This window comes from Crassostrea angulata, chromosome 10 (assembly GCF_025612915.1).
Source record: "Crassostrea angulata isolate pt1a10 chromosome 10, ASM2561291v2, whole genome shotgun sequence".
NCBI classification, from domain to species: domain Eukaryota; kingdom Metazoa; phylum Mollusca; class Bivalvia; order Ostreida; family Ostreidae; genus Magallana; species Magallana angulata.
This window is the reverse complement of record NC_069120.1, coordinates 47,908,510-47,920,545: the sequence shown is the minus strand read 5'-3', so window position 1 is coordinate 47,920,545 and position 12,036 is coordinate 47,908,510. Positions and strand designations below refer to the sequence as shown.

At 32.3% G+C, this 12,036-nt stretch overlaps 2 protein-coding genes across 2 annotated transcripts in view; one reads left to right on the top strand and one right to left on the bottom strand.

Moving 5' to 3' along the window:
- Positions 1–10,263, top strand: part of LOC128166985 (kelch-like protein 21) — a 31,526-nt gene extending 21,263 nt beyond the window's left edge. The window contains exons 2-8 of the mRNA XM_052832470.1: positions 6,995–7,013; positions 7,271–7,628; positions 7,893–7,931; positions 8,038–8,436; positions 8,710–8,926; positions 9,231–9,464; positions 9,729–10,263. Of these exons, the coding sequence (XP_052688430.1) occupies positions 7,296–7,628; positions 7,893–7,931; positions 8,038–8,436; positions 8,710–8,926; positions 9,231–9,464; positions 9,729–10,243 (1,737 nt within the window). The 5' untranslated portion in view covers positions 6,995–7,013; positions 7,271–7,295 and the 3' untranslated portion in view covers positions 10,244–10,263. The remainder of the gene's footprint in view (positions 1–6,994; positions 7,014–7,270; positions 7,629–7,892; positions 7,932–8,037; positions 8,437–8,709; positions 8,927–9,230; positions 9,465–9,728) is intronic.
- On the bottom strand, positions 1,077–2,351 carry LOC128166986 (uncharacterized). Its single transcript, XM_052832471.1, has one exon. It carries the CDS (start codon positions 2,097–2,099, stop codon positions 1,284–1,286), a length of 816 nt encoding a protein of 271 aa, XP_052688431.1. The 5' UTR covers positions 2,100–2,351; the 3' UTR covers positions 1,077–1,283.
- Positions 10,264–12,036: the final 1,773 nt, after the last annotated feature.

The following is a 12,036-nucleotide window of genomic DNA, read 5'->3' as shown; positions in this document are numbered from 1 at the left end:
TCAGTATAATAAAATAAAAAGTGCCTGTTTGGGAGGATAACAGTTGAAATTATTACCCTCCCAAACAGGCACTATTTATAAAATGCTACATTTTTACTTTATTCATTTTTTTCCAAAAAAAAAATAAATGAAAACATAAAATTGTACAATAAAATATATATCACGCAACAGAAAAGAAATCAAAATAACTTGACATGATGTTACACATGGGACAAAGCAGCAAGAAATTAGACATGATATGAATTTAAAGATGAAAAATATGGAAATCCAGTTCATTCTGTTACTCTGTTAGAGGTGACAGGTGTATTTTATGCTTGTATGTTTATACATATATATGCAGAAAAAGTTAAAGATAATGAAGATTATACTCTAGATTATAAGCCACCAAGACAACACATGATGATAAACACTATCACATTTAAAAATACATTACCATATACCACCATCATAGGTCTGACTGAAATGCAAATCATCTATGTAAACTACCAGTACACGAAAATCTTATACTATGTTTTTGTTTATTAGCTCTGTATATAAAAACCTTATAATTTAATATAATTTCAATTTTTTTTTTTATGTCTAGTATTGGTTGAACATGAAATTGTTTCTTGGGTATAGTCGTCAATACTTCATTCTGACAGACATGTAATCAGACAGACTGATCATCAGGAAAAAAAATCACCAGAGAAGCTCACTTGAACTTTGCTATTTATGAACAAGTCTATTAAGTCCTGGAAAAGATGGTCCAAGATCCAATTTTGCTAATTTAAGTGAAATTCAATTGCCCTTAACACTTATCAGTTGTTATGATACATTACTGCTTTTTATAAAAGTCCATTGATTATGCATAAAAATGGTTGAAGTCAGTAAAAATTGAGGACTATATAGAAAACTCATCCTTTTTAAATTGTATTTTCAAAGATCATTCTACCTACCTCTTTCACAGACAACCACTTGTGTTCAATATAATTCTTTACTGGATGTTTGAACCAATGACAGCTTCTTAACGATTCTTCCGCCAATTCATATTCCTCAGTTGTTGTAGAATATGCAACATTACGCAGTGTTGAGAGAAATTCATCCTTGTCTGTATGTGGAATGTTTTTTTCTGAAACATGACATAAAACTTGTATTCAATTTTGCTAAAGATCATGTTCTTATCTGGTGTACATGAGCTTTTGTTTTCTTTTTGTTTCTTTACATTTTTTCAAGCATGAAATTTTATAGTACAACTTGTAATAGGGTAAAAAATTCTTCAAAAGAAAATTGATTTATAGTAAAAATCAATGATTAATACCACTTCTAGCCCATCTCTCCCAAGCTTGTTCTCTGTGAAAGGCACAAAGTAGGATTTTAGCAGATTCAAACTCTGCCTTAACAGCATTGATTTCTGCCTCACTGTAGTCCAGCATGATGTGTCCAGGACACCAGTCTGGGTTCCAGGATTTTAGAATGTGTAAAGCCTCTTTGATACTTTCTGATGTCTCATCCTCAGTCACAAACTCTGCGACTGGAATGTATTCCACATTGGTTCGCACGACAACCATAAAAAGAGGAAGACTGTATTTGGTTGTCCTGTATGTAGCATCCAGGAGAGTTACAGTATTTCCATACAGTTTCATCAGTCTCCTCTGCCATTCTTCTTGATGGATAAATAAAAAATTGTCCCCAGCATTGTCTTCCATTTCCTCTGTGGCAGGGCGAAAGAAAAAATGCCGGTTACAGTCTTTTTCTCTCCTCCATTCTTCGATCTTTTTTTTCAAGTTTTCTTGATCAAGGGCTGAAAGAGTTCCTGATGCAATTGCTTTGTGTACATGGTTTTTAATATCCTTTGAAAGTGGGTAGAATGCTCTATCATACACTGAAGGCTTGATCTCTTTATTTCTAAATTCTGCCTCAACAAATGACTTCAAAATTCTTTTTATGACCGTGGTATTCGTAATTCCAGAATTAACTGTTTCATAAATTTTGCTTCTGATTTTTTCATTAATTCTGTTGCCGAGGGATGATTCTTGAGAAATTTCATGATTATGGGCAGCATTCAAGGGCAGAGAAACAAAGATTTTTTCTTCTCCTTTATAATCAGGATGTTGCTGCATATGGCAAGAGATTGTTTGCAGGATTTCCTGTCTTTTTCTACAGGATTGTGGAAGGTCCTGTGAACTATACTTTTCCTCATTATGGATAACCACATATCTTATTACAATCTGCGCTGAGCATCCAATTTTTCTTGTTGGTTGTAAGCAAAATCTTTGTCCTTTAGCATAATTGTGAACATCAGTTACAGTCTATAAGAAAGAAAGATTAAAATTCACTTCATATCATAATTCTCAGTTTAGAAAAAAATACAACTGTATTCTGGCTATATACAAAAGAGGTAACACTGGTAAGTTAAAATTTGCTGTGTGGTATCTTAATTTGTAATTAAGAAATAAACAGCATGTTTAAAAGTTCACCAAGATTTGAACTTGTTTGGTCATGTAATCAAATCCGGTGAAGCCCTAAGGGCTTCTCAGTAGATTTGATCACGTACCAATAGCCGTACCAACCAAGTTCATTTAAGAAATAAACAACGTTATTTAGTGAACATGGCGTTATGAATAGCAATTGCTCTGTTGGCATATTCCATGATGTGCGCTAGCGCATCATGGAAAATATGCCAGCAGAGCAGTTGCTATTCATAACGCAATGTTCACTAAATAATCGTTGTTTTATATTACTTATATTTGCATTTTACCACTCGCAAATACCATGGATTAGCCTAGACCTTGACATTTAGCTATTTCATCAAAAGTAAACATTCAGACTGTAATGTACCTTTTTAATTCACAAAGATTTGTTAACAGAATCAATGATATGTTATAACAGTAATTTCTTTACAATGTTATCAAAAACATGTTTTAATATTACATGTAAATTTATACGTCAATTTTAATGGAGTAGGAGAAAAACAAATGATGTATCGTATAGTGGTTTAAATCTATAACGTCATGGAAAAGTATATATAACGTTACACCTTTATGACGTCATAGTATACTGACAGAGCAATTGCAATTATAGAGAAATAATTGCAGCTCCTCCGTATTGGCTTACAGTGGGAAAGAACGATTGGAAATGCAAATATATCCCTATGAACTTTTTATCATTGCTGTTTATTACTTGTATTTATACATTTGAAAAAGGCAAATCGTTCAGAACTGTTAAAATAACCATGTTTTAATGATTACAATAATCATAATAATGTCAAACGATAATTGTGTGCGATAATCATTGTGACCTCATGAAAAAGTTCAGGTAGAATTGAACGTTTTTGCTATTCTATAGGTTCATATATTAGTAAGCATATTTGCAAATTTTATATATAAAGTAATTCAAATTCAATATAGTCAATAGAGTACGGTATATTAGTACATGAATGTGCACTTGTTTAAAAATAAAATCCTTTTTATACAACAAACTAAAAATGTGCATAGATGAAAATAAATGCCAATTGAATATTTATACATAAATAAAAAAAAAATCACTTACTTTTGCTTTTGACTGTCCCCTTTTGTGTGTCTTGCCATACTGACACTGTTTAATTATATGTCTCCCTAAACTAAATGGATACCCGGTAACAGGAATGTCCTTATGCTTCCAAAATAGACGACCAGTATATTGTTCTGATGTTTTTTTCTTCCTGTCATCATGCCTTAGTTAAGATAATGTAAATATTAATATAACAAGAAAAAATTAGCAGACTCACATATATATCCCACACTTATCCATTAATATTTACTTGACATTACCTACACATAATGAATGGCAAGGTATGCATTAAATGCACAAAATAATTTAATTTTAAAATGAGCATTTATATAATGCCCCAAAAATCATCACATCAAAACTTCCTGCAGCAAGTACATATGTAGAGGTACTGTTAATGAGGTATAATTTTGTCTTCACCAACTGTGATCAAAACTATTAAGTTCAAAAGGGTCAAAGTTTCCAGAAAAATAATTGAAATTGAATTTCCTGGTAATATGCACATGCATATCTATACATATATTTTCTACTAAATACTTGCAAAGTCTCACAAATTCCCTGGGATCTACACATATATTTTCTACTAAATACTTGCAACTTAGTCTCACGAAATTCCCTGCAGCATTTTAATATTAAGAGTTGTGAAAGCTTACAAAAATTAGAACTGACAGACTGATTGACTGACACACTGAGTGACTGCATGACTATGATGGGCGGGTCTGGTGTCATATAATATTTTGATACCACGAAATATTGAACCCAATTTCATTTAATTAACATGCGATATTCAAATGAACCCATGTTGAATATTTTGCTGCAAAATATTGAACCCCCCCGCCCCATGTTTAATATATTATGGCCGCAATATATTGAACTCCCCTTTGCTTTTAATTTGCTATTGGATAGGGAGTTCAAAATTAAAATTAATTAAATAGAAAACAAATGCAATATGTAACTGGTGTCATTTTAAAAAAAATTAAAAAGCTATGCAAGTCGCAAACCAGTTAATTTAATTAAATTATTGTCAAATGTTTAGAATTAAGTTTCCAAAAATAAAACAAACTTAGAATTTTATAAAGTGAGATATTAGAGAAAGAACAAAAAGGAAATAATTGTAAAATTTTCATAGAAATGATTCAATTGAGATAAGTTAATTAAGCAAGTGACATACACTGTTGATTTGAGATATATAAGACATTGACCTCAACCTAACTTTTTTCAAACAACCTATTTGACGGATGAATCAGATTAAATTCTATACATCACAATCAATTAGTGTTAACCTTGTTATTATAACTGTTAAATGATAACAGAGACAAAGGTTACTGCGCCCAGCAGATGTAGGGTAATTAAGCTATCAATGTTACAGAGACCCAGGGATGTTACAGTACATGCATAATTAATTTGGGGTCATTGTCCTCAATGTCCTGGCTGTTTCACAAACTTGTTAAATTCAAAGTTTCTCATGATGCCAACAGATGTAGGGCATTTAAACTATGATATCAATGTTACAGAGACCAGAGATATATAATACAATTAATTTTGGGTCACTGCCCTGGCTGTTTCAAATTTAATAAAGGAACTTGTTAAATTGATAACCCTGAAAGTATCATTAATTCTGAATAACTTTATAGAATATCCACTTGCTTTAAGATCAACTGATCATGCAAGTTGACATATACACTTGTAATTCTATGGAAAAGGCTTACATAGCCATTGCATGCTGCCTAATCCATTTATGTAACATAAGATAATAAAATATGTTCAAATCAAATCAAGTTCACATATCATATCATTTTCCCATATTAAAAATCACTAAAGTGACAATTACCATAATATTATAATAACATCATATATACAAGTTTCAATTGTATTTAATTTTAACATTGATATGAAAATTAAGGAAATTCAAAGATTTTTATGGTATAATTATTTCAATATCTAAATTGTCATTTCACCATAATTATATATTCGTTTATGTAAATGTAATTATCAAACTTAAACAAAGTATATCAGAATAACTTATTTTTATAGATTATAGATAATTTGATTTTACATTATTATTGTACCTATCTATATGTATAATAAAACATAATAAAACAGAGACCTTAATTGATAACAGCTGTTATAATTAGTAGTCATAACCTATTGATGGGCACAGCAGGGTTTCAAAAATGGATATGGGGAGGGGGTGTTTACACCTCAGTTCAAGAAATGATAATTTATTTAACAGATATAGGATCTAATTAGCATGTTATTAACAGATTCACATGTGTTTCATTCTTCTCTTCGAAATGATAAAGATATACCCAGTGGGTGGACACTCCTTACCACCTACCACCCCCCCCCCCCCCCCCCGGAATTGAAATGTCCATACAAAGTGTGCAAATCACTCCAGCATTACTATGTTTTAGATTAAGTAGTTTTACCAAATTAATTATACTGGGCATAATGGTTAAATGTTCGATTCTAATTCTTGGTAAGGTTACTTAGATCATAAAAAACTGTACACTCATATGCCTAAAGTATTTCAGGTGTTTTTGTTCGCTAAATATTACATTAAAACATACCTTATATTTCAAAGTTGTTCTGGTGTAACAGTTATATTTGATTGGATTTTGAAGAAAATATAATTAATAATTCAGATTTCATTTAAAATTTTGGATATTTAAACATAAATTTCTGTTCATTTGTTTATCAAACAAGCATTAAAATTAGTTTTTTAGCAATCTATATATATAATATATTTTGCACTTTGCGAGGTGAATATTTTTACTATGCGCAGTAAACATTTTTATTAAATTCTACAGTCGATGCTTATGCTAGAAAGTTTGGGGGTTTTAATTTTTAAACACATGAATTCTATACCCAAAATATTATTAAATGATATGTTAACTATAGGCTTCCGATAATAACATTAACGCGATGAATGAGTTCAAATAATTTGTTGAATTGTTTCATTAGAAAAAGCAATACAATGAATAAGCTGACATAAGCTGTTGTACTTACGTACACCGTCATGTACTTTAGTTACGTTTTTTAAAATTCTCATCAGAAATTATGATCAGAAAAAATACTCAATTAACCTTATACAAACTAAATTAAGCAAACAGAATTATTAAAAGTTAGCATCTTGGATTTGAAAATCTTTTTACATACCATGACACAAATTGACATCCTGTGTGTATTGAGTGTGCTTCGATGACTTGATTCAGTGTGTCTTCTGACGAAACCCACCCTCGAATGAAATTTTCGTCTCTGCTTTCTAAAACAAACCCTGCGACTGTATCTGCCATTTAAGCAACCATATCATCACATGAAAGTCTCGCTTACAGATATGGTGTTTATCGAGAGCGCGGCTGCTATTTAAAAGAGAAAGTAGGTTGAATGACGTATGCGATTTTTGTGTACTTGACTTCACGGAGCTTCCGGTTGTTTTAGGTCACGGGCTTATAGATTTATTTAATTCATTTATAGGTTTACCAAAGGTATGTCTATGACTTTTAATTTAGAAATAATCTTCTGAGCCAACCTTACATGCTATACTCAAAGCTATTCTCTTATGAGAAGTGGACAGGCATAGCCTACATCTTCATGTGGATGTAGGCTATGTCTGTCCACTTCTCAAAAGAGAATAACACAAAGCTTGTCCTGAAAAATTATTATAATGAGTTGAAGATAAAATGTACACGGATCATAGCTGGCTTTGATGGTACATGTATATTATACAGCTGTTATATTGTAGTTTCATTATATGAAGAGGACATAAAATGGATAGCTGTGTGAAAAACCAAAACAAAACATCATGTGAAAGTGGGGAAGTTCATGAGAACTGTTCTTTGGGGAAGGATATGACCCCTGACCTAGTGGTAAGGGTCAGCGGAAGAGACTTCTACTGCAACAAGAAGCAGATGATGGGGAGCAGTGAGTTTTTTCGAGGCATGTTTGAAAGTGAAATGAAGGAAGCCAATTCTGACTGTGTTCAGATTGAAGAAGCAGACATTGAAACCATGGCAGCTGTAATCAGATTTTGTGAGACAGGAAGGTTGGAGTTATCTGTTGATAATGTCCACCAGGTGGCAGAACTTGCTTCTAAATATCAGGTATGATATCATGGATATGCATGCAAAACAAAGTATTCCTTTTGAGGATTTTATTTTTAAAAAAATGGAAAAGATCTTATTGGCATAATAATTTTTGTAATCTATCTGCAGTGCTTTTTTGTTATGAGATTTAATAGGGGAGAGCGTAAGATTTATTTGTTGAAAAGTATTTATAAATGTGATTAAAATGATGGTGTATTCTGTGTATTTTTGCTAAATTTGTGCTTAATTATTATATGAATTAAATTAAACCTCATTTTGCAGGTATCAAATCTTATTGGGAAGTGCAGTATCTTTTTACGGGTGAGAAAAACCTTAAAAACTAATAATAAAAATGGATTTTTATAAATTATTTGTTAAAAAGATTCTCTGTTTTATTGATACTGACCATTTTATTTGTTTAACACAGGATTTCATTCATGATGAGAACTGCTTTTCTACATTGTTTTTTGCGGATACTTTTTACCTTAAGGAAGCTTATAGTAAAGCCAGACATTATGTACTCTGGAACTTTATGAAATTACTCCATCAAGGAGAGTTTGTTGAAATGGAGACCAGTCAGTTGAGGAGAATAATAAGTGATCCTCAGCTTAATGTAAAGAGTGAGCTCGAAACCTTGAAAGCATTGATGTGCTGGATCAATCATGACATGGAAAGAACTGGCTCACTTCCAGAGCTTCTCATGGATGTATTGGAGTTTTGTAATGAAAAAGACATTGAAATGATAATGGAGAGCCCAGATGTTTCCAAGAATTGCAAAGACCTTTTATCAGATCTCGGTGGTGAAAAAAGTCGAAACTGTAGTAAGGTAAAAATTAAAATTCTTAATAAATAATCATTCAACATTAACTGTGTTTTGTGGATCAATTTTTGATTTTTTCACTTGTACCAGAAATATATATATATAACATGCTATAAAGAAATTTAATCAAGAGATAATCTAACATAATTGGTGTTGCACTTGTAGCTGTTGATTTTTTTGTATAAAATTCTGAATATCATTGAACATGTCGAATAAATTTTGATCTTTATTTAAATGTTAATGAATGAAGACTACCACAGATATTCTATTTCATTTTAGAAGAAGCGCTTTATACCTCATCACCTGATATCAGTTGGGGTCCATATTGAGGATGATGATATTTCTGGAGAAACAGATTCCCAGGATCTACCCAGACAGATAGTGTCCTATGATGTTGATACTGGTCACATCACACCTTTTACTAAAGTGCCAGATGGATGCTTAATTTCCCATGATGCTTTGCTTGCGAAAAAGGGATACAGTGTTTGCACCCAAGGTTAGAAATGATGAATATTTTATCAAAAAGTAATTCTGAGAATATAAGATATCTATTTCCTACGAGATATTCAATGCAGCTTATGATTAATATACATTAAAACCTTCATTGTCATAGCATTTGCAATTAATACAATCAATGGAGTGAAACCAAATCATGGTGTTTACCATTTTTATTTTTTCTTCGCTTTACATGTATTTATATAGCATTATACGTCCTGTTTTTCTAACCCTTAACAATAATGAACAATAATGAACTTTTTGGCCTTATGAAGCCTATGAACTGGATAGATGTTTCCTTGTAGGTGAGAAAATCTTTGTTAGTGGTGGTGAAGATAGACTGGGGAAAAACACTTGGATGATGCAGATTTGGTGCTACAATAATTTTGAAAAATCTTGGAGCACAGTTGCAGAGTTGCAGAAACCCAGACGGCATCATGCCATGTGTGTGTCTGGTGATTCCTCATTACTGCTTATGGGTGGATTTGGTAGATTCAGATACCGCTTGAACTCTGTACAGGAATATGATTACCACACAGGTGATTAAAATTTTACAGAAATTTCAAGAAGAAGGGGAGGATTGTATAATAATCGGTTAGGATTTTAAGAAGTGCAGTTTCTTAGATGTTTTTGAAAGAAGTGATCCTCTTATCATAGCTTATCTAGGTTAAAATTTTGATGACTGTCAAACTGTTTAATTTTAAAGGAGCTGTTTAATAAGAACTTATCTGTAGACCCCACAAAACTTTGCTTAATCTACATCTTGTGTTAAAAATACTTGATTAATTTTGCTGTATTTTCAGGTGAATGGAGTGATAGGGCCCCAATGCCAGAGAAGATGGTTAATATCTGTGCTTGTCGTTGTCACAGCTATGTATTTGTTGTAAAGACTGGCTCCATTTCATCTCCTTTGTCATACAACACTGCTCTAGACCAATGGACTTGCCTTTCTTTTAACACCACTCTTGGAGAGCTGGCATTTGATGCTAAAAGAATATGGATGATCCCAGACAGCAACTTTATTTTCATAGGAATGGACAATGTACATACTGTTTTTAAAATTAACATAATAACAAATGAAATGCAGGAATGCTCAGTGGTCAGTGACAATGGAAGGAAAAGACAGCCAAGTTATGATGTCTCAAAATTAGATCCCGAGAAGTTTAGTGAAAACTGTGAAGTGATAAAAGCATTGAAAAATGTGTATCACCTTGACGCTAATTTAGAGAAAGACAAGTTATGGAAATTGTTCAGTTTCTTTGTAAGAAATGAAATTCTAGCTGTTCCATCTTTTCCTGGTTTAATTGATGTAAAATAAACAAAATTGCACAATCTTTTTTACCTGAAACATCTTTACATATTAAATATGTAGCTACCCCAAACAGGCCTCAAATTTGCATGTAAAACTAAAAGCATCTATCATCAGGTAGTGAAAATTTAAAGTTGTGAAAATCATGACCCCGGGGGTAGGGTGAGGCCACAATGAGGGGAGGGGGGTGTCGAAATTTTACATAGGAATCTATAGAATAAAACTTTAAAAGATTTCTTCTTGAGTCTAATCAGCCAGGAAAGTTGAAACTTGTGTGGAAGCATCCTCAGGTAGTGTAGATTCAAAGTTGTGAAACCATGACCCCCGGGGGAAGGGTTAGACCACAATGGGGGTCGAATTTTAACATTGGAATATGTGGAGTAAATCTTAATCTACTCTTGGGCCTCACAACGGGTTCAGAGTTTGATGTAGATTTATATCCTATATTTAAATAATTGTTTAGGATCTTTTTGAGAACTGCAATTTTCAACATGTGATATTACTATAATGTCATCCTGTTAGAATAGGGACTAATGATAATTATAAACATTATAATATTTAGGAGTGAAAACGGGATTTTAAAACATTCATTTTAGGTCTAAAACTGGAATTTTCACTTCAACGTTCAAAATGTAAACAAAAGCTTTGTATACATAGCAAAGAATTGTAAACTCTGTAGCTTGCTTACGACTCAACAAATGACACTCAAATTTTAGTTGCTTTTTAAGAATGCCGAATTGAAGCATTGTAAAAAATAAAATCGGAAAAATAATTTTTGACCAAAATCGTGACCATGCCCCTTTAAGAAGTGGTTTTAACTAATAAAACCGGATTCTTTCTGCAGGAACCTGAATATAAAATTACACCCCTCCGGTCCTTTAACACACCGGACAACCTCTTTGAATCATTTCATTCAATTGCCGTACGATACATTCAAAATTGTTTGTTTACCTGTACAGCAGGCGTTCAGTGAGGCAAGAAATGTTCTTCATTATTTATCTTTAATAAATAGTAATCTCATAATACATGTATTTGGTTAAAAGTAGAGTTATACAGTTGCTCTTTTATCATCAATATTGCTTTTTAAGAGACTTTGTCCACAGGTGCTTGTGGACAGGACCGTGCACTACCCCCCCCCCCCCTTTTTCCATTAAAAAAATATTTAATATCATTAACAACCCCTTATATATATGTCTCAAGTCGAAAAATAACAGAAATATCACGACTCTGTAGCATTTTATATTGACACTTGTTTCCCCTATTTCGTTTAATACATGTATATATAGGGGAAACGAGTGTCAATATAAAATGCCACAGAGTCGTGATATTTCTGTTATTTTTCGACTTGAGACATATATAAGGGGTTGTTAATGATATTTAATAAAAAAAAAAATTAGGAAAAAAAATGGAAAGGACGGGAGGGGGTAGTGCACGGTCCTGTCCACAAGCACCTGTGACTTTGTGAGATAAATAATTTTGAGCCATTATTTGATGCAATTTTTTAAAAAAGAGGGTAAACTTTGAGGTTTGGACACTTATATAAAACTAAAACGGCGTGTGCTATCAAAATAGCACAATATAAGAAAAATAGCCTATTATCTAAGCTTTTATTTGATATTTGCAAAAGTTTCTATAATCCACAATCCACTCATGTAGCTGCTACAGTGGCGGATTCCAGGTGGGGTGCGCACCTGGCGCAATGCAGAGGGTAATGTTGGGATTACCGTTGGTCTTAAATCTACAAACCTTTAAGAATTATAAAGAATTTAATTTTTTTAAAGTATTATCACGAGAAAAAATAT